We start from the raw sequence: 23,648 nt of genomic DNA, 5'->3' as shown, positions 1-23,648 counted from the left end.
CACAAAAAAACAAACTCCTTTTCAGGAGAGAAAGCAAGGCGAGACTCGTAGGACCCCAACAGGTTTGCATTTTTTGGCCTCTGACCAACAGATCACTTGATACTGCCGGTCATTGGTTAGAGGCGATGCGTAGATGATTCTATATATAGACAGTGTGTGTTGTGACGAGGTTTCGCCGGGTGCAGCTGCAATAGGCCTTTGGCTGCTTTGGTTCCTTTTGCATGTTTTCGATTTGCGAGGCATACGCAACGGGTGAAAAGAATGAAATGGAGATGAGCAAGATGGGCAACGGTTCATTGGATTATTAGGGCAAGCTATACTAACACACTCTCAAGGAAGCAGAAGACAAAAACACAAAGCACAAAGACACAAAGCACAAGACCTCCCTCTCACGGAGCTCCAGCAGAGCAGAAAAGACACGTCCCAACCCCCACAACAGACACCACGCAAGTATCGCGCAAGCACCAGCACGCACAAAGAATCTTCACTCCAAGGAGACGCCGCCATGCGTCTCCACAGAGCACACGGACCCCGCATCGTCGTCCTGCTCGTTGGCAGGCGCGATCGAAGTCCCGGACCGGGAGGTCGAGGGCGGCGACGGCGTCTTTCCCTCAAATTCCTCTTGTCCGGCGAACCAGGAGGACAGGCTCTTCGCGTCCTCACTCCTCGGCGAGTCCTCCAGCACTTCGACCTGCTTGCCCTTCTTCTGCCCCATCTTGTAGTTCAGCATCGAGAACTTGCTATTGAGGTCGGTGATAAGGCGTTGCACCTCATCCAACTCCTTCTGCTTCTCCTTACGCTCTGGCGTATCGTCATCGTCATCCGAGCCTTTCGTAGACTGCTTGGGCGGGATGGTGAATTTGGAAGTGTTCTGGTCCGCGCGAAAGTGCTCCGAGGGAGTCCTGGGAGCGAAGGCATTGGAGTTGGACGCAGCGTGGTACAGAGCTTGAAGGTCGGCGTCGGTGATGGGAGGCACGGGGTAGCCGGTGTTCAGGTTGTACATGGATTGCATTCCGCGCAGGTTGGTCGGACTCTCGTGTTGCATGTTGACCGGAGCACGCACGCGCTGGGCGGTGGGAGGAGTGGCGACGGGGCCGGCGTGGTAGCCTGTGTTCATGTTGGCCATCGACTGCATTCCGCGCAGGTTGCTGGGGGTGTACTGCGGGCCAGCTGGGGCTTGAACACGCTTGATCGTCGGAGGAGTGACCAGAATGGATGGACTGGGCGGGTAAGCAGGGCCGGCGTTGTTGAAAGACTGTCCGCCCATCATCGGATGACCGAAGCCATTACGAGCGGGCGTCTGGAAGCCGGGGCCATTGTTGACAGGGGGGACGAATGGCTGACGGACTGGAGCACCATTGAAACCGCTGTGACTGGGCATGTGGAAGCCGGGAGCGTTGCCGTGAGGAGAGCCGAATGACTGGTTGTGGCCATGGACTTGAGCTCCGGGAAAGCCTCCATGACCAGGCATCTGGAAGCTGGCAGCGATCCCGCTAGAAGAGGGGAATGGCTGGCCGTGACCGTGAGCTTGAGGTTCAGCGAAGCCACCATGGCCATTCATCTGGAAAGGCGGAGGGTTGCCGACAGGAGAAGCGAATGACTGTCCATGACCGTGGACGGGACTGCCAGCAAAGTGACCTTGGTTGGGCTGGAAAGCGCCGTGCATGCCTTGAAGCATCGGAGCCGGCGAGGATGGCATAAGCGGCACGTAATTCCCACGGGAGTCGATGATGCACTGAACCACCTGTCCCGGAAGAGGAGTTGGGCTAGCGTGGCCGTCGAAGGTGGCGTGCGAGGGAGTGAAGGGTGTGGTGTCGACGCGAAGGGAGACAGTGCGGCAGTCTGCATTGCCTCGCGGAGTCTGATCACCCGCCGGCGGTGCACCTTTGATGAACCTCTGCCGATTGGAATTCAATCGAGGGTCGAGGAGGCCGGTGCGGCTCACGTACTTGAACGGGTGGTAAGGCCTGTCGCTGCGGAATGCGAGGACGTTGGTGAAGTGGGCGTTTTGGACGTAGATCTTCACCACCTCCCGCCCCTCCTCGTATGGGTAGTGCATGCCATCCCACATGTTGACGATGGGCTGCTCGGTCTTGGGATGCTTGACGTCTTTGAAGTGGTCGTAGGCAACGTTCTTGACGAAGACCCACTGCACGGGAAAGGTCCTTGAGTACGGTCAGTGTCATGTCAACTTCATTGAGCAATGGGGACGACATACCCTTCGGCCATCGTGCCATCGGCGGCAGTCTGCCATCCTGCAGGCACGAGACCCTTCTTCCACGGCCCACGCATCTTGCCCAGGCCGCAGAATGACTTCTGGTTGTTGATGGAGAAGATTAGGATGGCATCATCGTCCGTCTCCTTTTGACGCGCCTCCCAGATCCGATTGATGCGCAGCCCGACCTTCTCAGACTCCGCCCACAGACACGACTTGACAGAGACGTGAATGTTGGAAACGAAGTTGGTCTTGATGCAGACGACACGGTCCTGAGATACGTCAGCTGGAGAATTCATGTCCTTTCAAAGCAGCGAAACTTACACCCCATTTCATCTGGAAGTTCGGAGGATTGAGAGCGCTGAGGAAGCCTGCACCACCAGGGGCTGCGTCTTTGATTGAAGGACCATTGTCTCTGACTTGCATCCGCCAGCTCCCTTTGTTGGGCCTCTCTTCGAACATAGATGCCTCTTGCCCGATGAGATGCGGACGGTCATGGGTAAAGTGCGACGAGATCGTACTGACGGTCGAGCCATTGTCTTCAGCATAAGGGTTGGTGATGATGCTATCGGTGTCGGAGCCCCGCAGGTTGACGTATTTGGCAAAGTCCCTGACTTGCGTGGTGTTGGCGGTCTCAGCCGGACGAGAAAGATTCGCTGAAGCTGCCTCGACATGCTTGACAGGAGAGACGTGATGCTGCTCGCATATGGCGTGCTGACCTCCGACAGGCTTCGGCGGAAGGGGGTGAGTCTTGGGTGTGGGAACGCCTGCTGAGACGCCGTGCTGAACGTGGACACGCGGCTCGACAATGTTGGCTTGAGTGTAGTGGTAGGCACGACTGCCAAGAGTGGACCAGGCAGGGCCTTGCATGACATCGCGCTCTGGCATAGTCACCTGATTGGCAGTGCTCTCGTAGGGAGACGTGTTACCGAACTGCAGGCCGAGCCCGGGCAAGTAGTTGGCCGCGAGGTGCGCTGGAATCGGCCCCGCGAGCTGCTGCATCCCATTGACGCGTCCGTTGCCGTTGGTTTGCCACGATGGGCTTGGAGCTATGCCCGAGCTTGGGGTCGTTCCGAGAGATGGAGCAGCGGAAGAGCTTGCAGTCGTGGGGGGAGTGCTGGCGGAAGTGAGATAGCCACTCATCGGAGTCCCCTGACTTGTTGAAGCACTGCTACTTCCCGCGCCAGTAACGACGGCTGACGATAGAGCGTGTAGTCCCTGAGGAAAGCTGGTGATGACAGTTGGGCGGACTGGGAGCTGGACATGGTGTTGAGCCGCGGGATTCCCTGCAGTCTGCTTGTCGTACTCATCACCCGGCCAGGCTTTCTTGGAGTTGTTTGCAGACATCTATAGCAGTGCATTAGCAGAGTTCGTTGGATATTCAGGCGAGACTCACTCTGAGGATGCAAAGCAGGCTGATGGGCTGGGACTGCCAATGCTCGCTCTGCACAAATCTTGGTACACTGTCACAATGTCGAAGGCGATAGCGGCTGCTGAGCCTAAACAGGGTGATGTTGCTGTAAAGCTGAAGGTGAGGATGATCTACGCAGTCACGGTAAGCCTTGTCCAAACAATGACGCACACAAAGGGATGGTGGACAATGTTGAGGTGAGGATGATGCGTGGAGAGGAAGCAGAATGAAGCAAAAGGAGAGGAATTCGATGCCTGTGTGCGCTCATAACATTCGGGGACCCACTTTGCGTCACGCAGCGACATCATGCCTGCAGCGAAAATTGCCAGATCAGGAAGGCACGCGAACTCAGTGTGCAAACGTCGCCACGCAGCCTCAACTTCACCTCCGGTGCCAAACAGATTATCCTGCACCTCTCGCCGAAGACTCATTCTTTCTATTGATTGAAGGTCGTGGGGGCTTTCATTTTCCAGGGGCATCCGGTGAGAGCGAAGCCACGCAGCAGGATTGCGATAGCGAATTCGCAGATCCAGACCAGCCAGCTCGTTCAAATCGACATTTGCACCATATCCGCTGTTTTACGAAGCTCTTTCACCCATGATACGCCTCTCAGCTGCTATAAGCCTGCATTTAGAGAGCGATATTGCCATTCGGCGGATGACCAGAATCGTGCATACTCAGAGGGAAGATTGGGATTCGTTCGGAGAGGTCGCCTCAACAGTACCATCGACATTCTCTTTCGATTACTCACTTTCGTTCTCTCGCGCGGAGAGTCCAGTCCTTGCGATCCATGGCAACGTTGCCGAAGTTGCCAGATGGCTGGAGTAGGCGTACCCTACGAGCGCTGATTGCTGAGTCGATACCTATGACCACAAGAGGTCTTCAAAGCCCGCGGATACTGCTTTATTTCCATGCAATGCCCTCGGCATGGATGTTTTATGCTCCGATATTGATTTGAAACGAAATGCATCGCCATGCGCGCTCTGGTAGATGGAGCCGGGATGATCGCGGAAATGCCACGTTGAGGACTTCTCTTCAATCCGTGGCCTTATTTGTGATTGAGGGTACTCTGGAGCTTCAAAAGACAGAGTTGAGCAGACGTTAACATGCTAGATGAAGAGTGTGTGGACGCGTCGAGGAGGAGGTGTCGTTGGAGCGGAGGAATGCAAAGTGGATCCGCTGACAAACGCGGCCGATCCATCTCGTCTTGCTCGTCTTCATCCATTCGATTCTTCTCTCCAGCGATCTCGCGTCTACCATTAGTCGAGGCGTATATATCATCCCTGCCGGCAGGAAGATATTTTTTGCCCATTGTGTTGGAACTCCACGCCTGACGACTGCTTCGTTCCATCGAACGGCCACAGCGATTCTGCGGCCTGGATCGTAGCGTTCATTCCGGCAAATTGCTTATCATCTCACCCTTGCAGAGGACCGCGAGTGCCAAAGCCATGCGAGAGTCTCGGTGGTCGTTGGTGCCGGGACTGTAGTATGGTGTCTTCCTGCAGAATGGGTGCCAGGATCGAACTCTCATCGATGCCGCAACGGCGAGCATTTCAGGCGATACTGGAGGCGTTTCTATAAACTCATCATCCCCGCCAGCTCGCTAAGGAGTTACTCGATCGCATAGAGAGTGGAGTACGAACTTGAAATGCTTCAGCGACGAGCATATGCCAGGCGCCGAGGGGGATCAAGTGAGCCACCAACCACGTGCAAGCTGCAAGACAGTCATGGATATCGCTGAGGTCCCCATTCTTTCATTTCCGCCGGTATCAATCTCATTGTATTCAAGAGCATTAGAGCTTGGCTAGGTGCTGTGAGGTCGAAGGTTGCTGAGGATGAGGGCATGTGGTGGGTCGCACCTTCCTCCTTGACTTGACTTCCACTTCACCTCTTCTGCTCCACCTTTCCTCAACCATCCACCATCAATCTCCCTCTTCTTCTTCTTCTTCTCTCGAACCATTACTTTTCACAGTGACGTATGTGATTCGAGCACCGGCCTGCATCAAACGAGGAAGGAGGCCCTGCCAAGCAAGCGATCATGGCGAATGTGCAGCTCCACCGAACCGTCAATGCTGAGACGTACACCACCTCGACTGCGATCGACCAGAAGCAAAGTCTCGACCTTGTCCAGACAATGCTCCATGGCGGAGTAAGCGAGCGGTCCCGGCCTTTGTGAGATTCTTCCGCTGACACCTACCTACAGCTCAGCTCAGTCACCTTTCTGCGGTAAAGCCCAGTGTCTCGCCAACCATTCCCTTCCGCTGACTCCTCTAGCCACCTCTTTCCTGTGAACGCATACCGAGAGCAATGGTACGGGATGGGTGATCAAATCCACCCGTATCAAGACTACGCAGCCGGCAAATTAGCCGAACACACGTCCACAAAGGAGCCGAAGACCAAGATGCAAGTATTGATACGCGGGCGAAGCAAAAGAGTCAACAAACTACTGGAATGGCTTGTCAGTAACTCCTTGCGCTCATGATTGAGGTCCGGCTGACTTCTCCTACCAGGAAAACGGTCCATTCGTCGCCTTGAAGGACGGAACGCTGCGAGCCCTCCAGATATACGTCCACGCCGAACCCAACAATCGAAGCAAAGTCATCGAAACTTATACCTTCACCATCAAGTACGGTCCGCAGGGCGGATCTGAGCAGATGTTTGCCGGCATCGAATTAGGTTCCCATGCCAGCTCAATCTTGAATGTCGAGATCAGCAATCTTGCTCTGCAAGAATTCTTCCGCAAGGTATCTCAGTTGTGCGAGCCACTTCCAATACTCCCAGGTCTGCAGATTGCCCGTATCCACTCATGCACAAACGACCAGCTGACCTTTAGACCCAGCCAAGCGATTTGTGACCATGGAGATGTTCTACGCTCACGACGGGGACGAACTCTACGCGCGAAATGGGTGGATTCCGGGCACTTCAACAAACCTGTACTTTCCCGAATCCTCCGGCTGGAGTAAACTGAATAGAGAGCTCACGGAGGTCGATTCGCGATTTCACTGGTGAGCGCAGCTCTTGCACCGCACATGTTGTATCTCTCTAACACCGCTCCAGTACCAACCTCACCATCTCCCACCTGCAGATAGACGATGGAGCTCCAAAAGGGAAGCTATCTGAATTTCCCAGTGTCATTCGATACGGAAAGCCAGTCTCCAAGTACGATGCCATCAGTCTCTTTCCAAACACCTACCGGAGAGTTCCAAACTCAAGGGGTGAGTCTCGCGACAAAGAGGGCGGCAGAGCGTCGACGACTCCGTCAACGATAGTGGATGCCGACATGAACAAGGAGACAATCATGCCCTCACCACAGACTCATGGCAGATCAAAGGCTGCACCGTCGCTCACACCGTTTGCTGATATCCCACCCTCAACCCGCCATCGAAACAATCTGAGCACCTCTGTCCAACAACGCAAATCTTCACGCTTAGCAAGCTCACTATTTGCAGCAGTCTCGCAAGGAGAAACCGCCGTGGACACTCAGTCAAGCAACGTGCAATTCATGGCAGCAGATCTTGTGTCGATGATGCAACCAGAGTCATGGACGCAGGGCGATACTCAATCTCAGAAACCAACAGGCGCTCCATCAGACTCCCGTCCCGTGATACCCACCCCGCTCGCCTCCAAGAATGCACTGCTGGGGCCTGCTGTGGCCGGTGATGGAGAGCATCACCAACGGCCTTCATTGTCGCAGGAGATGTTCGAGCGGTTGCAGAGCGAGAGTCAAAGGCTTCGTTCAGAAGCCCACCGACTCGCAAGATCAACACCCAACGGAGAAGGCGGCGAAGATCGCATTCTGTGTCAGTGCGGCAGCACCAAAGAAGATGGCGAGATGGTAATATTCACTGCCCTTGCCATCTGACACATTTACTCATCTCCAATTGCAGGTTGTATGCACGTTCTGCGACACATGGCAACATCTAGAGTGTTATGGCTACACGGGGAAAGACGATCCACGACTGCCTGAATACCACACCTGCTACCAATGTCTTCTGGGTGGCAGGGAGGAAGAAACTTTGAAGACGCTTCACGGACTTGCACAACAACGTCGAGGTATGCAACTGTCCCGCATGAATGGCCTCACAAGTCAACAGCAGCTCGCCTCGGACATGGGTATGTTATTGAGAAGATGGTCACCGTGAACGGTGCTAATGTTTTTGCAGGTCTCAGCATCTCTGCTGCCGCTCCCATCTACGAGCATCTGAAACACGAGGGGTATGTCATCCCCGCAAAGCGCTCTGGGAGAGCGAAATCGTCGGCTTCTGGGAAAGTAAGACTGGTGCCTGTCACGAGCGGGAGAGATTACGACATGATGCAGAAGAACCTGTTCGATCCTATGTTGCACATTCGCCATCTTGTAAGTTCCATTTCGCGAAGCATTTGCCTGACAACACGTGCTAACGCTCGTGCAGTTCCCTAGACTTGCAGAGCCGACGGCGCCGGAAGATCAGTCGCACATCCCACCTCCAGCATCTCAAGCCAACCACATGCCCCCTCCAGCGACCCCGGCATCGCGACTCAAGCCGCGCAACATCGTGCAAACGCCGGGCTCCGGACTGGACCTCCGCGCCTCCATGACTCCCTTCAAGACCCCCAGTCGGTGGACCGATGCTTTGAGGAAGCGTCCAATCGAGGAAGAGTCCCCTCGGACATCAAAGCGCCTTCGCGCGGTGCAGTCGGGCGTGCAACGATTGAGGAGTGTGCAAACCGAGGCTTTCCTCGATGCTGGCTCTGCGCCTTCCAGTCCAGCCAAGCCTCTTTAATACGGCCATGTCGACTTTTTCTGTTCCTCGCTTTGCTGAAGACACTCACGACCTGCAACAACGTGCAGCTACTGTGGAATTTGCTGACAATCTATGTCGCCGCGGCAAGGCCGCTGCGAGGAAATCAACCGTCAACGTCGGCGATTTCTTCCTGGAGGACTATCTTAACCTTGCCTCTTCTGTTCGACTGTACATGTTATCAGACATTCTCATATACTTTAGCGGAGGGGTGTGTCTCGAAGGGTGTATTATAGAATCATTCTCCGGCAATGCATGAGCATTTATTCAATGTCTCTTTACCCGTACTGTAATGGCTGATCGTCATATCGCCGCCCAAATCGGACTTTGCTTTTCCCTAAAATTCTTAAATCCGATGTGACGTCCGTCTCGTGACAACGGAACACCACACCATGTATTTATTAGCAAGCAGATCACCTCGATTTATCATCTCAATCCGACAATTCCAACCCCATCGCAAACTACACAGCACCGCCATACGACCTCGACACAATATGGCTTCCACCAATGGCACGAACGGCAGCGACGAGCAGCCTAAAATGCAGTACACCAATCTGGGAGGAAGCGGGCTCAAAGTCAGTAAAGTGATTGTGGGCTGCATGTCGTTTGGATCGCCAGATTGGCAGGGATGGTGAGGATCGTCTGGCATTTCACCCTTTGAACAATGCAGGGTGCTGAGGATGATGTAGGGTGTTGAATGAAGAGGAATCTCTGCCGATTCTGAAGCATGCGTACGATCGCGGGATTACCACGTGGGACGTACGCTGATCCCTTTTACCTCTCGATGAAGGTCGAGGAATCGTCTGATCTGATACTCCAGACGGCCGACGTCTACTCCAACGGCGACTCGGAGCGCATCGTAGCCAAAGCCATCAAGCAGTTCTCCATCCCGCGCTCCAAACTCGTCATCCTAAGCAAATGTTTCTTCGGCGTCAAAGAGACCAACGTGCCCGGCGCGGGGCTCGCGATCGTCAACGATGGCGCCGACGTCAACCAAGTCGGCCTGAGCCGCAAGCACATTTTCGACGCCGTGGAGGCGAGCGTGCAGCGGCTGGGCACGTACATTGATGTGCTGCAAATTCACCGGTTGGATCGCGCGACGCCGAAGAAGGAGATTATGCGCGCGCTGAACGATGTTGTGGAGAGGGGGTGGGTGAGGTATCTTGGGGCGTCGTCGATGGCTGCGTGGGAGTTTCAGGAGTATGTCTTTTTTTTTTATTTTTTCCGAGCATTGATCGAGGTGATGGAGTGGAGGGCTGACGTTGCAACGCAGACTACAGTGGATCGCGCGCACGAACGGATGGCACGAGTTCATCAGCATGCAAAACTACCACAACCTACTCTACCGCGAGGAAGAGCGGGAGATGATCCCCTACTGCAACGCCACGAACGTCGGGCTGATCCCGTGGAGCCCGGTGGCGCGCGGCGTGCTTACCCGGCCGTGGAACACACGCAACACGAAGCGCGAAGACCACGACCGCTTCTTGAAGAGCATGTATCGCGAGCGGGAGAACGCGGTGGACAAGAAGATTGTCGAGCGGGTGGAGGAGATAGCGAAGAAGCGCGGGGTGTCGATGACGTGCATTGCGACGGCTTGGAGTCTGTCCAAGGGCTGCAATCCCATTATCGGGCTGAGCAGTACGGAGCGGGTGGACCAGGCGGTGTTCAATTCGAATTACCAGCTTAGCAAGGAGGATGCGGCGTACCTCGAGGAGCCGTATTTGCCTAAGGCCGTGACAGGGTATTAGTCCGATTGCTGCGGTATTGGAGGCACTGATTGGTACGCCACGGCCAAGGGATTGGTGATCGTGCCAATGCAAAAATCAGGCTGAATGAAAGATGAGGAGAAGTGCCAGGGGCAGGCTCGCTAGATATCTCCAGAAATGCACTTTTGAGTGCCTGAGGCTGGAACAACCTACCCCGCCACCCCGCAGCACCGCCTCAGCAGGTGCCAAACTGGAGCAACGGAGATGCGTTCGGTAGATCACGGCCACATGGTGTCGCTCGGGACTGTGGTGCAAACACTTTTGCCGCGAGAGAGGAGCAGCCTGAATCGGGCCGCTTCGTCCAAGAAATCTAGAGCATATATAAGTGCTCTCTATTACACTCGCTCTCGACTCAAGTCTTCCCTCTTCCCTGTATCATCCCGTCTTCCTCCTCTTTCTCAATCAACCCTCAACTTGATCCCATCTCAAAACACAAGCACAAGATGACGACCACAGCCATCCAAGTCGACACGGCCGGTAAGGGCATGCGTGCCGCCCGCTACTACGGCATCAAAGACATCCAGATCAAGAACGATGTGCCGCGACCGCAGACGGGAGATGGTCAGGTGAAGATCGAGCCTGCATTTGTGGGCATTTGCGGCACCGACCTGTAGGGACTCCTTTCATGAACATAACAATGGCACTCACTGATTCGTCTCTCCATCGGAACAGGCACGAGTATATGGGAGGTCCGACGTAAGTCTTGGTCCCCTGTCACTCTTCTCTTGAAGGAATTGGAGCTGACTTCCGCGACTGTACAGCTTCTCACCCACCGAGCCGCACCCAATCACCAAGGAGAAGATCCCCATCACCATCGGTCACGAATTCTCCGGCGTCGTGAAAGAGGTGGGCAAAGGCGTGAAGGGCTTCACAGTCGGGCAGAACGTGGTGGTGCAGCCGACGATATACTGGTGGGTGGCTCCGTTCCCACTCTCGACAAGAGACATTGCTGATCGCATGAGTCGGACACCAGCACGAGTTGCGGGGCTTGTAAGAACAATGCGGAGAATGCCTGCTCCAAGGGCGGCTTTGTGGGCTTGAGTGGTGCCGGAGGCGGAATGAGCGAGGAAGTCGTCGTCCCCGAGCTCGCCGTCTTCCCTCTGCCCAAGGGCATCAACCTCGACGTTGGCGCACTCGTTGAACCCCTGGCCGTTGCATGGCATGCGGTCGACGCGAGCCCGATTGCCAGCATCAAGGAGCCGAAGTGCATCGTCTTCGGCGGAGGGCCGATTGGACTCGCAGTCATCCAGGTGTTGCTCGCGCGAGGCACCAAGACCGTCATTTCCGTGGAGGTGGCGAAGATGCGACAGGAGTTTGCCAAAGACTTTGGCGCTCACCACATCATCGATCCCACCAAGGAGGATGTGGCCAAGAAGGCTCTGGAGCTGTGCGGAGGCGAAGCCGGGCCCGACATTGCCTTTGACTGTGCCGGCGTGCCGGCGAGTGTCAAGGCGGCGTGCGAGAGCGTCAAGTCGCGTGGAACCGTCATCAACGTGGCGATTTGGGAGAAGGAGATCCCGTTCAACCCGAATTGGTTGGTGTTCCGTGAAGCAACGTACAAGGCGGTGCTGGGGTATCAAAGAAAGGACTATGAAGGCGTGCTTGCTGCGCTAGAGAAGGGAACGCTCAAGCCAGAAGCCATGATTACGAGTAAGATTCGCATGGATGATCTGGTCAAGGAGGGGTACATGAAGTTGATTGAGGAGAAGGACAAGCATGTGAAGATCCTGGTGGATGTGAAGGCTGGGACGTAGCAAAGGCGTGAGCACCTCAGGTAGAAAGGTAACCTTGATGGCCATTGGAGCTTGAGGAACAACAAACATTTGACTTGCCGGTTTTGCTTCCGTCGTTGTGAGGGAGCGCGTGGACACTCGCATCGCATGTGTCTGCGGCAGATGAATGACAGTGAGCAACAGGAGTAGTTGTGGGACGAGGTTCATGCAGCCCAACGAGAACACATGCGAGACAGAAGCGTGGAATCGCTTGGACGTCGTCTCTGCCGTGCATGAAGGCCAGGAGGTTGGCCGATCTCCACCTGGCGCTTGCGACAAGCCGAGGGAGGCGCGAGGGAGGTTATCGAGGGCGCGTCGCCGCAGATGTCGATCAACGAATTGTCGAAGCGCCAGCCAGATGGACGAGATGTAGCTATTTTTTCGCCACTAACCGCCCAGCCGGGTTTCAAAGGTGAGCGCCTATAGTAGCGGGCGTGTAGTGTTACATACACGTCCGGAAGGGGAGTCGTGGGAGGATCGCTTATGCCGACTTGCAGCGTGCAGTCGCTTCAACGCAGTGCGCTCGTTTCGACGTGTTCGCAATCCTCATTGTGGAGATGGCGTGGTGGCTGGACCGAAAGCGGCCAAAACAAGCAATAGCCGGGTACGCTTCTGGACCAGTCGATGGGAAAACCCGATGTGCAACACGATTCACAATGTATATTGCAAGATACGACGGTGGCCAAGTGAATGGAGAAGATGGATCGAGGTGTACAGGAGTTGTAGCTGCAATGATCGTTGCTCGGCCTAATTTTGCAGTCCTGGTTGGTGGCTCACGCGAGGCGTTGCTAACTCGGCAGTCGGAATGGCGAGGGCAGGCTAGAAAGCCGACCTCCTGAACATTGTGTGGTACGCAGAAAGGAGAGGCCCGGGATGGGCCAAGGGGAGGGCCGGAAGTGGAATGAAAGGGCGTTGCACTACTGTCGCACTCTTGCGCTCCAGCCGGGTCAGCGTGTGTATAGTGCGGCCAACAAACAGAAAACCGTCGAGGCGAGGGACGTGGTTCGTCGAGGGCCATGTAAATCTGACAATTCCGATGCCATTTGCCGGCGGTGATTGGCTGTCGGGGCAAATCGCGACTGGGGGCAATCCCATCCCACGCCATCTCCCTTTCAATGCTTGCTCGTCATCGCCCAACCCCCGTCCATCCATTCATTCCGCCTCCCCACCATTTCACTCGCTCGAGAGCGTAGGCGACCATTGTCATGGACATGGCGGGGCCAAGAGAGACCTGCAGAGGCGTGAATAATGCGAATATGCAGGTGTCTGGCGAGGCATGCGTGCTTGACGACTGACTTGCATGCGGGGAATGCATCCAGCGCACGCTACCAAGATCGCCAGGGGAGGCTGGACCAAGCACGCACGCAAGCCCGTTTGCAGGGCGGTGCGACAGGCTGCCCAGCACAGCGCGGGCACTAGATGCAAATGGTTTGGTGGTAAGTTGCTCCTTGTCGAGAGCCGTGTCGCACCTCTCGCTCGGGGCCAGGCGGGACGGGGGGCTCCCTTGGCCCACTCTCCATTCTTTGTCCGGACAGGGTTGGGTGGCAGACAACCTTGCTGCAGCAGAGGCATGTTCGCCCAAGCCACGCTGGCCTGGCGAGGTGACTGGAGCGAGCGATGCTAGCAGAGTTTGCTAGGCGACACGCGAGTCGCCTCAAGTCACTGTCCATCCGGCCCTCCTCGCCCTCTCACTGCTCGAGGGGCGGTAGTGGTGCAACGCTTGCGGCCTTGAAACCCGGCGGGAGCAGCCTTAAGCCGGCGCGCAATCAGGTGAAACGCCTGTGGGAAACGACGAACGGCGGCAGCGATCTCCTGCAGGGCGGCGGGGCGGCCAATCACCGCCTCGCCTCCCCACGCCCCACCCAGGCTGCTGCGGCAGGTACACCCTCGACCTACTGCACGTACCTTCCCAGCTAAACAGATCGTTCGCCAGCGCCGTCTCCTGCAGCCGCTCGCTCCTTCCAACTCCACCCTCCCCCAACTGCCTTGCGTGGTGGGCGGGCGAGCGAGCGGGCGGCATGCAATAAGTACATTACACCTCCCCGCCCACTCCCTCGCTTGGCCAATTCCCTTCCTTCGTCCCCATCGACACCCTGCCTCTCTCTCAACTATACATTCATTTATCGGCCCTCATCCTGTCTCGAAGACACTCTCAGCAGCTGTCTATCCCAGGATCCCGTCGAAGTCACACTCCTTCCCTGCCAATACCCTTCACCCTTTCGTCGATTGGCCCTCGTTCAACAAGCACCGTCGCACCCCTTCCGCTGGTCGGAAAGCCACATTGATCCGCCCCCTCGCACACATCTACCTCGACGTGGATCGCCTGCCTGGGACCAAGTGTCAACATTCACCCACGACCGCTCACGAGCCACACCGTCATTTGTTACGCCGTCACGTTCTTCCACGAACCTCACCTCACCTCAACCCTCTCCCCACATCTAGCCTGACACCTCTCGGCCATTTGGACACGGCAAGGCAGCAGCCTATTGTTGGACTAATACTATTGTTGGCAATCTTCTGCCTGCCATCTCACTCCGCCACCTTCTGTTGCTATTGTCACGACAATCAATAAGGACCGCTGTCTACACGCCCTGCTTCCTAGCATCCATCTTCGACAGCAACACCACCGTTGCTCAGATCATCCACCATGGCAATGGCTACCCTTCCCACCCCGGCGCAGAATGCGGCCGCACTGGACCATTTCATCTACCTCCCTGTCTCCCCGGACATGGTGTCCTACCTCGCACGCAAAGCCTCGCAAGTCATCCGCTGCGAGGGCCAGCCTCACATGGACAAGAGTCTGCCACCCACTCCCCCCAGCACCCCTCCCCAGCACACTGCATCGCTGTACTCGGAGCCGCAACTGCCCTCTTTGGAGGAGTTCATCAGCACCCTTGTCGATCGATCGCACGTCCAAGTCCCGACATTGATGACCTCGCTCGTCTACCTCGCGCGTCTACAGCAACGTCTGCCCCCAGTCGCCAAGGGCATGAAGTGCACCTCGCATCGCATCTTCCTCGCCGCCCTGATCCTCGCCGCCAAGAACCTCAACGACTCCTCGCCCAAGAACAAGCACTGGGCTCGCTACACCGCCGTCACCGGCTACCCCCACTTTGGCTTCAGCCTGACCGAAGTCAACCTGATGGAGAAGCAGCTCCTCGGCCTCCTCGATTGGGATCTGAGGATCACTGAGGATGACCTCTACTACCATCTCGAACCCTTCCTCGCTCCCATCCGCCAATGGCAGACACGACAAGCCGAGAAGCAGAGGGAGCAAAGAATACGGGAAGAGATGGCGAGACTCGAGGAAACCCGCCTGCAGCTGCTCGCGGAGCAACAAAGGAGGGCGACGGTGGCTGTCGAGTCATCCTACTACGAATCCTCCCGATCGTTCATCGACAAGTACGCATCTCGATCCGCATACTACGCCGCCGCCACCGCCGCTTCCTTGTCCGGCTCCTCTCGAGCCCCCTCGCGCACCCCATCCCTGTCGCCGCCGACTCGAAGTCATTCGTCTGCCTCCTACTCCTCGCTCGAGTCCTGCAGAGCATCCACCTCGCCGGAGAGCATCAACTCCTCCTACAACGACCCGATGATTGAGGAGATTCCCGTGGCGATACAACACTACGACAGCCATCATCCGTCCATCGTCGACATCCAAGCAACGGCTCTGCCGAAGCAACCGCTTCCCGCCGTCCTGCCGAACGCTGCTCCTCTCGCACACAGCCTGCCGCTCGATCAGACCGATCCGCACCCGGCGAAGAAGCTCAAGACCAGCACGTTCTTTTCCAAGTTCCTCCCCACGACCCTGACACGGCCAGCGTACGCTTGATGCCTCATGGATTCAGAGCACAATCATTCATTGCATCCTTCTACCTTCTTCGGTCCTCGGGCCCATGGATGAAACAATTATTGGAATGGTTCGGCGGACATGTGGCTTTCATCTTCTTTTACGACGACGACCCCCGCAAGGCAAACAAAACCGTTATATACACCACATGCATTCTGCTTTTTCCGGCGGCGTAGCTGTATTTTTTGGGACCACGCAGTGATGAGTTTTATGATCTTGGGAGGCGTGCAATCGAGATAGAATTGAGACCACATTCGCTAGGAACGCTGGACAATCAGACAAGGCCTCCTACTTTGCTTCAATCATCTTTTCACGTCTTCTCTCTTCACCTGCGCACGTGAGGTTGTCCCGATTGCCAGATATCCGCGGATGTCCCTGAATACCTCGGCGAGCTCGGCGCTGCTCCGCGCATTGGCGCAAGCAACGACGAGAGGGGTCGAATGGGGAAGATGGACGCCAAGGGAAACGATCTCCGCAACTTGTAACCCCAGGGCAACTTTATACATCAGGGTCGAAGGTGGGACTTATGGGGTTGTCCATTTGTCATTTGTCAGCTGCACTGTGTTGATATAAACCACATATCCCCTCCGCAAACGAACGGAGAGACCCTCAAAGGACGAATCTTAACCCCGCTGCTAACTACACACCAACAGCCCCCCCCCCGCGCAACCATGCCCGGCGAAGCCAAAGCCCAGCTCAAAGAAGCCTCGCAGCAGGCGAAGAAGGAATTCCACCCAGACTACCAGCACGCCCCGCACGCCTCGAGCGCAGCCTACACGGCCCCCGGGCGTCTGGGAAATGCCACGCTCGCACTAGGCGAGGACCCGCGCGCCAATGCCCAGCTGCTGCCTACGATCAAGGCCATCGGGATGGGCACGCACGGCCCGCCGGCGTCGCTCGCGACGCTGGATGAGAATTCCACGCTCGACGAGATTGGCGTGATGGTGAATGAGTTTAACGAGGGGTTGTTGCTGATGTACAATGGGGGCGTGTCGGTGGATTTGCCGGGGGATGCACACGAGCGGAAGGTGCAGATGGTCGAGGAGACGATCGCGGGGGGCGACGGGCAGGATATGCTGGTGTATGTGTATCGGCCTGCGGACCAGACGGCGCCGCTGCCGGGGATTATGTTCTCGCATGGTGGCGGGATGGTGGTGGGCACGACGATGAATCCCATTCACGATCGGTGGTGCAAGTCGCTTGCCGCGCAGGGGTGTGTGGTGGTGATGCCGGATTTCCGCAATGCGTGGACGAAGAATGGGTATCACCATTTCCCTGCGGGGCTGAATGATTGCGTCGCGGCGGCGAAGTGGATTACGGCGAACAAGGAGAAGCTGAAGGTGCGCAATCTTGTGCTGGAGGGCGAGAGCGGCGGGGCCAACTTGTCGCTGGCGATTGCGCTGAAGGCGAAGCGCGAGGGCTGGGTGAAGGATATTGCCGGCGTGTATGCGCTCGTGCCGTACATCAGTAATGCCTGGGGCTGGCCCGAGGAGAAGTTGCTGAAGGAGCTTCCTAGCTTGGTGGAGTGCAACGGCTACTTCATCGGAAGAGGCAGCACGGCGTACATTGCCCACTTCTACACGCCCACCGACGAGCACCAGCAGAATCCGCTGGCCTGGCCGTACTACGCCACGCTGGAGGACATGAAAGGCCTCCCGCCGCACAACCTGGTCATGGACGAGCTGGACCCGCTCAAGAGTGAAGGCATCTCGTATTTTCGTCGCCTAGTGGAAGCGGGCGTCGAGGCCAGGGGAAGTTTGAACTTGGGCGTGATTCACGCGTCGAGCCTCATCTTCCGTTCCGTCATTCCGGCCTATCACAAGAGTGCCGTCAGAGACATTGCTGCTTTCGCGGCGGAGTTGTAAGCCGATGCAATAGCCGTAGTCGAGTTGTAGCTGGCTTTTGTACTTTGAAGTGCAATGAAGAGTTTTGTTCAGCCTCCACTTCCCCCAACCTCGATATCCGTTCGAGGCCGAGCCTTGTTCAACCCTTCAAGCAGAACACAAGCCTTGCACACCGCTTGAGAGGACAGATAGCCGCATCTCTCGCATTGACCCAGTTTTTGCGCGGGTGTTGCTGCATGTCGACCCGCCTTCCGATTGCCGCGTCTCTCTTTGGTCCGGATAGGTATGCTGGTGACTGGCTGAGGTTGATCTCTGTCGTGGTTCTGCCCACCGTTCATACCTGCTGTAGTTGTAGACTCGAGGTTCGTCGTATCTCTATCGTGCCTCTGCCCATTTGCTGCTTTTGCAGGCAATCGAACCTCGTGTTCAGTGCCATCCTGCTCAGCCTGCTCATTTTCGCGCAATTTCCTCTCCATCGCAGCCATCTCTCCCTCTTTCGATGTGCCATTCGCATTGCCACATCCACCAGCACTCTCTTCCGTTTGCGCCGTTTCGGCCGAACCTTTGCAAGCATCGTCCGTGTCTGGCACCAACTTCGCCATATCCATGCCGGACTGCACAATGTCCAAAATACTCTCGGGCCTGATGCGTTCCAGGTTCTTGATCAATGTTCGCGCGGAGCCGCGAAATGCTTCGGGCGAGTAAATGCATTCAGTGCTGAAGTAGTCGAGCTTCTTGTGGTGGGCATAAAGCACAATCTCCTTCTCATAAGCATACATCAAAGGCTTCGATCGCTTGACATTGGTGAAGGACACGGCACCATTCGGCCCGCCGTCCTTGTTCACGCTGGCGGAGGGTGTCGAAGTGACAATGCTCGTCGCTCGACTCAGTCTCGGCAAGTCCCCTCGCAAAAGATTCATGAGCACCGTCTCCGCCACATCATCGGCATTGTGTCCCGTAACGACATGTCCAACTCCCAGCATCGCAGCGCCGCGATCCAGCGCCTGCCGCCGAAAGACACCGCAGTATGTGCAATTCCCCTTCTTGCCAATCTGCGCCACAACCTGGTCCATCGACCAGCCGTACAACTCTTCATAGCTCACAATCTTGAGTGGCAGACCCAGATCCGCGCTATTCCTCTTGACCGCTTCGAGGCTGTGGTCGCGGTAGCCTTGGATGCCTTCGTCGATGGAGAGGAGGACGAGGTCGAGCTTCCAGCCATGTCGGATGTTGAGGGTCTGTAGGACTGATGCGAGGACTGTGCTGTCTTTGCCGCCTGATGCGCCTATTGCTACTCTTTCGCCAGGCTGGAAGAGGTGGGTGGTTGTGATGGTTTCGGCGACTTCAGCTTCGAACGCGGCGGTGAAGCAGGGTCCGCATACTCGGCTTCTCGTCTTGGGGCGGAGGATCTGGGCGCGATTCGTCGTACATATCTCACAGGGCGCCATATGAGGGGTGGATGAAATATGTAGAGAACGCGGCAAGCTGACGGGGCTTCGCAAAGACAGGCATGTGACATTCAAGTAAATTTTGGTTTAGAGTTTGGGGATGTCCGTTTAGACTTTCGCTGCATATGATCACATCTTCCCATCTTATCTGCTACAATACACTATACTCATCACTGGGCAATCGCAGACAGCGGCCTGCGTGTGCTGAACGCAACTCTAACCACGGATGTGCCCTTCATCATTCCGATTGCCTCGTTGAGGGTACGCGAGCGATTTCAGTCTGTCCCGCATCAGTCATCTAGCAAAGACATCGGCCAGCCCGCCTGTCCTCAGTGGCCGATACAAGCCCCTCGTGAAGTCCAGTCAGTGAGTGCCCTCGAAATCAGTCGTGCCGCGGACGATGAGCATGAGCTGTGGCCATGTCATTGTCTTTGCCAAGCCATGGTGCTCAAACTCATCTTCCGTCGAGAGCGCGAGGCCTTCCTGGCTTGGCGCAATGAAAGGCTTGAGGCCCAGTATCGACATGATCCGATCGGTACGGTGACGTGCTGAAGTCGGAAGTTGTTTCGGTACCTTCACGAGCATCCCGTGGCCAGTTTGCATGGCGAAAGAACAACCGAATGGATCTGGCATTGGATACCTCCAGTGCAAAGACTCCGTGCGGGCTCTGGGCAGCTGCAGATATGCTGTTGTAGTCCCCGTCGGATATTGGTCTCCAAAGTCTTCCCACAACTCCTCCTCTTGGCCATATTCGTCGATGTCTACATGGACGAGCGCAACCTCGAGACCGAAATGAGTGGAGATGAGGTCGGCATTGGCGTTGAACCAGCATCCTTGATCTTTGCTGAACCGTGTCTGCCACGATGCGCCGACACGCGCCTGCCACGACTCAGCACGCTTGGTGTGCTTCTTCTCCCACTCTGACGTTTCATCTCGAAGATGCAACTCAATGCGCCTATCCACGTCGTAGTAGTCCTCAGCTTCGTCCCACGGTATTTCTCCTTGGATGGCGAGTTGGCGCAGTGATTCCAACGCTTCCTTACTGACGTGTTCACTGGGCTTGCATTTCTGTTGGAAGCATCGAAAGTCTCTCTTCCAGGCTCGTAGAGACCGTGCCCGTGCTTCAGAGATGAGTAGGCGCTCAATATACATGATGAGCTCTTGAGGAAGCTTGGCGACGAAAGCATTCGATGATGACCCGAACCGATGACAGAGTCGCAGGGCGTTGATTGTCGGTAACAACTGGATGTATGTCTCCAAGTGAGCTCCCAAAACTTCGACTCGGACTGGGGTCGCCCAGCACAGCGTGGTGTCAGCGCAAGCCTTGGTCTCACGCGACGCCATGGTGCTGAAAGCCGCTCGTACAGCGAGGTCGCTGTGAAGTGAAAGGGTATTGTGGAGTGAAAGTGCGTTTTTGAATCTGAACCTCAACGAAATCAAACGTTATGCAGAGAGAGAGAAAGAGCGCTCTGTCAAGATCGACGAGAAGGGAAGTCACGTTCAATGCACGGCTGCGCTGGCCTTGTGCAGCCGCTAAAGCTGGATTGTGATTGGCCAGCCAAATTCCAGGCTCCAGCACAGGCCCCACTTCCGCGGCATCCCACCACGACACGCAAGTCGAGTTCCGACTTCATCCTCGCCTGCCACAACTACAAGCACCAGCACATCACAATGAACCGATTATTCGGCGCCAAAAGCCAAGCGCCCAAACCCAGCCTCAACGATGCCATCACCGGCGTACGTCTTCCACCGCCTTCCGCCTCAAATCCCTAGAACCTACCCCCCACTAACCCCCATCTCCAGGTCGAAGGCCGCATAGACACAATCGACGTTCGCCTCTCCAAACTCAACGCCGAACTCCAAACCTACCAACAACGCCTAGCACGCATGCGCGACGGGCCGGGCAAAAACGCCATCAAGCAAAAAGCGCTCAAAGTCCTGCAACAGCGCAAGCAATATGAGAGCCAAAAGGACCAGCTCGTGCAGCAGAGCTGGAACATGGAGCAGGCGGGCATGATGCAGGACAACCTCAAAAACACCATGGCGACCGTGGACGCGATGAAGACGACGCAGAAGGCGCTGCGCAAGCAGTACGGGAAAATCAACATTGACAAGATTGAGAAGATGCAGGATGAGATGGCGGATTTGATGGATATGGGGAACGATATCCAGGAGAGCATTTCGCGGAGCTATGATGTGCCGGAGGAGGTGGATGAGGCGGAGTTGGATGCTGAGTTGGAGGCGCTGGGTGAGGAGGTGGATTTTGGGGCGGAGGGGTTGGGGGAGAGTGAGATGCCGGGGTTCTTGACGGAGGGTGCTGGGCCGCCGCAGTTTATTGACGAGGCACCGGAGCTGGATAAAGCGAAGGAAGCGGCGACATGACGAGGGGAATGCATGCTTGATGAATGTTTTCATGCTTACTGCGGCTTAAGCGCTTGCTCATGACTTTTGTCGGCTTGGGGGGTATGTTGATGATAGATAGGACCAGATCGAGGGACATTCCAGTCCGTTCTCACCAACATGATACGCTCCCGCTTCCTACGGCAATGCATCCTGTGAATTGGATATCAGCGCGATATCGTAAGGTGGGACCACCATACGTGCACGTACTGGGATGACAAGAAGCACATTGGTGTTTGAAAGACTCAGCTTCATACTCATATCGCACACTACTCATTCTAGAGGGCTAGCTAAAGCAGCCCACATCCGAAGACGAGGCCACATGCATCCCCATTGAAGTACCTAATCATACAACTCCACACTCCATCCACCCACCCCCGATTGAATCTGCCATGCTGAGGCTGAAGCCTAAACTCCATTTTCGAACCATTGATACAACTCCGACGCCGCATCGATAGGAAAGGTGGTCTGACGATATCGTACAGGAGGGGTAGGACGGAGGGTGTGCGACTCGTGGAAAGAAAGAGATGCCGGCTGGGTGCGTAGCGCGGTCAAAAGGGGTATCGTGTAATGTATGCCGTGGGCATATCCAGTCGAACAGGAAAGATGAGGGGCATGGCGAGTTGCAGCAGATGGACTGCTTACTCGGCGTCCTTGCCAGCGTCGCCAGCGGGGTTGACGTTCTCCGTGCCGTTGGCCGTCGCAGCGTCCTCGCCAACCGGGCCGCCCTGGTTCCTGATGTACTCGTCGTACACGGTCATCGCTTCCTCGACCTTGAGACGGAGGGCATCATCGTCGTTGGTCCTGCAATCGTACGTTAGCGGGGGTTCTGACACAAACACGCGTTCTTGACTTGACACTTACAAGCTCAGCAACTCCTGGTTGTCCATCTCGAGCAACATTCCGGTAATCTTGCCAGCCAGCTCGGGCTGCTGAGCCTGGATCTTGGGGTAGAGAGCCTCGCCCAACATCTGCTTCTGCTGTGCGGGAGGCGCAGCGCTCAGCTGCTGCATGTCGACGCCAGGAGATCCGCCGCCGAGCTGCGCGCCGCGAGTAGTTTGGCGACCGCGCTGCTCGTCTGGGCCGCCTTGCATGCGTCCGCCCATCATGCCACCACGCTGCTGGCCCGGGAAACCTCCACGGCCACCGCCGACACCAGGGCCCTGCATCATCTGAGGAGGCATGCCGAGCATACCAGGCATCATCGGCGGGCCGCCACGACCAGCGCCGCCACGACCACCCATAGCCTGAGCTTGTGCTTGAGCGGCAGCCATCATCTGAGCGTACGCCTGCGGGTTGGCAGCGAAAGCAGGGTTGAATCCGGCCATCTGGGGTGGCAAGCCGTAGGCCATCTGCGGCATCTGCTGCATTCCGGCCGGACCGCCGCGACCGCCTTGCTGGGGCATGCCGCCGAAGCCACCACGCTGACCACCTTGCTGGGGCATGCCTTGGATGAACGGCATCTGGCCACGACCGGCTCCGGGGATCATCATAGGCTGGCCGTTGGGGCCCAAGAACACCTGCGGTTGCATGAATTGGGGCGGGATGCCTCCAACCGTTGCCTGCTGCTGCATGCGCACCTGGTTGCGCGCTTGAATGCTGGCTTCGAGTTGGTTCTTGCGGACTTCCTTGCGCTGCGCGAGAGCGACATAGAGGGGCTTGCCGTGGACCATCTTCTGGTTGAGCTCGGTGACGGCCTTGGTAGCCTCATCGGGGTTGGAGAAGCAGACGAAGCCGAAGCCCTTGCTCTTGCCGAGGATCTTCTTCTCGCCGCCGATGGTGACGGTGCTCAGCTTCTTCTCGATATCCTCCACGCCGTCCTCTTTCTTCTCCTCCTCGCCCTTCTCCTCGGTGCTCTCCTCCTTCTTCTCCTCGCCGCTCTTCTCCTCGTCTTGCGATGCATCCTCAACCTGATCGGCGGGAATGGTATCGCGCATGACTTTGGCGGATGTGATGGCACCGTACGACTCGAAGACCTTGCGCAGCTCATCATCGTCGACATCATCGGCCAGGTTCTTGACGTAGAGATTGACACCCTGGTACTTGGCGTTCTTCTCTTGACGCTGAGCCTCGTACTGCTTCTTCAACTCCTCCTCACGCTCGTGCTTCTTCTGCGCGCGGCCGACGTACAATTTCTGGCCCTTGACATCGGTGTCGTGGA

General features: G+C 56.5%; 11 protein-coding genes across 11 annotated transcripts; 6 read left to right on the top strand and 5 right to left on the bottom strand.

Moving 5' to 3' along the window:
- Positions 1-234: 234 nt before the first annotated feature.
- Positions 235-1,972, bottom strand: BDY17DRAFT_306203 (uncharacterized protein). The gene is made up of 2 exons (XM_033735005.1): positions 1,950-1,972; positions 235-1,897 (listed from the first exon to the last, which is right to left on the bottom strand). Exon 2 carries the CDS (start codon positions 1,697-1,699, stop codon positions 485-487), a length of 1,215 nt encoding a protein of 404 aa, XP_033585066.1. The 5' UTR covers positions 1,700-1,897; positions 1,950-1,972; the 3' UTR covers positions 235-484.
- A 403-nt stretch (positions 1,973-2,375) lies between these two features.
- BDY17DRAFT_65686 (uncharacterized protein) lies at positions 2,376-3,994 on the bottom strand. The gene is made up of 3 exons (XM_033738582.1): positions 3,912-3,994; positions 3,612-3,757; positions 2,376-3,562 (listed from the first exon to the last, which is right to left on the bottom strand). The coding sequence occupies exon 3, from the start codon at positions 3,560-3,562 to the stop codon at positions 2,498-2,500; it is 1,065 nt and encodes a 354-aa protein (XP_033585065.1). The 5' UTR covers positions 3,612-3,757; positions 3,912-3,994; the 3' UTR covers positions 2,376-2,497.
- Positions 3,995-5,534: 1,540 nt separating this feature from the next.
- BDY17DRAFT_306199 (HORMA domain-containing protein) lies at positions 5,535-8,783 on the top strand. The gene is made up of 9 exons (XM_033735004.1): positions 5,535-5,775; positions 5,830-5,852; positions 5,901-6,084; positions 6,137-6,407; positions 6,466-6,631; positions 6,684-7,461; positions 7,514-7,739; positions 7,790-7,983; positions 8,039-8,783. Exons 1-9 carry the CDS (start codon positions 5,665-5,667, stop codon positions 8,387-8,389), a joined length of 2,304 nt encoding a protein of 767 aa, XP_033585064.1. The 5' UTR covers positions 5,535-5,664; the 3' UTR covers positions 8,390-8,783.
- Positions 8,784-10,399, top strand: BDY17DRAFT_306196 (NADP-dependent oxidoreductase domain-containing protein). Its single transcript, XM_033735003.1, has 4 exons — positions 8,784-9,038; positions 9,097-9,166; positions 9,228-9,607; positions 9,681-10,399. Exons 1-4 carry the CDS (start codon positions 8,800-8,802, stop codon positions 10,153-10,155), a joined length of 1,164 nt encoding a protein of 387 aa, XP_033585063.1. The 5' UTR covers positions 8,784-8,799; the 3' UTR covers positions 10,156-10,399.
- BDY17DRAFT_306194 (chaperonin 10-like protein) lies at positions 10,400-12,347 on the top strand. Its single transcript, XM_033735002.1, has 4 exons — positions 10,400-10,783; positions 10,846-10,869; positions 10,935-11,084; positions 11,147-12,347. The coding sequence occupies exons 1-4, from the start codon at positions 10,617-10,619 to the stop codon at positions 11,925-11,927; spliced, it is 1,122 nt and encodes a 373-aa protein (XP_033585062.1). The 5' UTR covers positions 10,400-10,616; the 3' UTR covers positions 11,928-12,347.
- A 1,932-nt stretch (positions 12,348-14,279) lies between these two features.
- On the top strand, positions 14,280-15,659 carry BDY17DRAFT_65526 (uncharacterized protein). Its single transcript, XM_033738581.1, has 2 exons — positions 14,280-15,249; positions 15,494-15,659. Exons 1-2 carry the CDS (start codon positions 14,593-14,595, stop codon positions 15,539-15,541), a joined length of 705 nt encoding a protein of 234 aa, XP_033585061.1. The 5' UTR covers positions 14,280-14,592; the 3' UTR covers positions 15,542-15,659.
- An 807-nt stretch (positions 15,660-16,466) lies between these two features.
- Positions 16,467-17,660, top strand: BDY17DRAFT_258852 (Brefeldin A esterase; the record flags this gene model as incomplete). The annotated part of the gene is made up of 1 exon (XM_033731815.1): positions 16,467-17,660. The coding sequence occupies one exon, from the start codon at positions 16,467-16,469 to the stop codon at positions 17,658-17,660; it is 1,194 nt and encodes a 397-aa protein (XP_033585060.1).
- Positions 17,661-17,728: 68 nt separating this feature from the next.
- On the bottom strand, positions 17,729-19,143 carry BDY17DRAFT_287976 (uncharacterized protein; the record flags this gene model as incomplete). Its single annotated transcript, XM_033732141.1, has 2 exons — positions 17,997-19,143; positions 17,729-17,927 (listed from the first exon to the last, which is right to left on the bottom strand). Exons 1-2 carry the CDS (start codon positions 19,085-19,087, stop codon positions 17,729-17,731), a joined length of 1,290 nt encoding a protein of 429 aa, XP_033585059.1. The 5' UTR covers positions 19,088-19,143.
- Positions 19,144-19,233: 90 nt separating this feature from the next.
- On the bottom strand, positions 19,234-20,562 carry BDY17DRAFT_306188 (uncharacterized protein). Its single transcript, XM_033735001.1, has one exon. The coding sequence runs from the start codon at positions 20,429-20,431 to the stop codon at positions 19,451-19,453; it is 981 nt and encodes a 326-aa protein (XP_033585058.1). The 5' UTR covers positions 20,432-20,562; the 3' UTR covers positions 19,234-19,450.
- A 196-nt stretch (positions 20,563-20,758) lies between these two features.
- BDY17DRAFT_258862 (Snf7 family) lies at positions 20,759-21,469 on the top strand (the record flags this gene model as incomplete). The annotated part of the gene is made up of 2 exons (XM_033731816.1): positions 20,759-20,824; positions 20,891-21,469. The coding sequence occupies 2 exons, from the start codon at positions 20,759-20,761 to the stop codon at positions 21,467-21,469; spliced, it is 645 nt and encodes a 214-aa protein (XP_033585057.1).
- A 308-nt stretch (positions 21,470-21,777) lies between these two features.
- Positions 21,778-23,648, bottom strand: BDY17DRAFT_65475 (uncharacterized protein; the record flags this gene model as incomplete). The annotated part of the gene is made up of 2 exons (XM_033738580.1): positions 21,778-22,291; positions 22,352-23,648. Coding segments are annotated over 2 exons (1,460 nt in total), but the record flags the coding sequence as incomplete, so codon positions are not given.

This window comes from Neohortaea acidophila (genome assembly GCF_010093505.1).
Source record: "Neohortaea acidophila strain CBS 113389 unplaced genomic scaffold BDY17scaffold_16, whole genome shotgun sequence".
NCBI classification, from domain to species: Eukaryota; Fungi; Ascomycota; class Dothideomycetes; order Mycosphaerellales; family Teratosphaeriaceae; genus Neohortaea; species Neohortaea acidophila.
The sequence above is the reverse complement of the archived record's forward strand: the minus strand, read 5'-3'. Positions and strand labels throughout refer to the sequence as shown.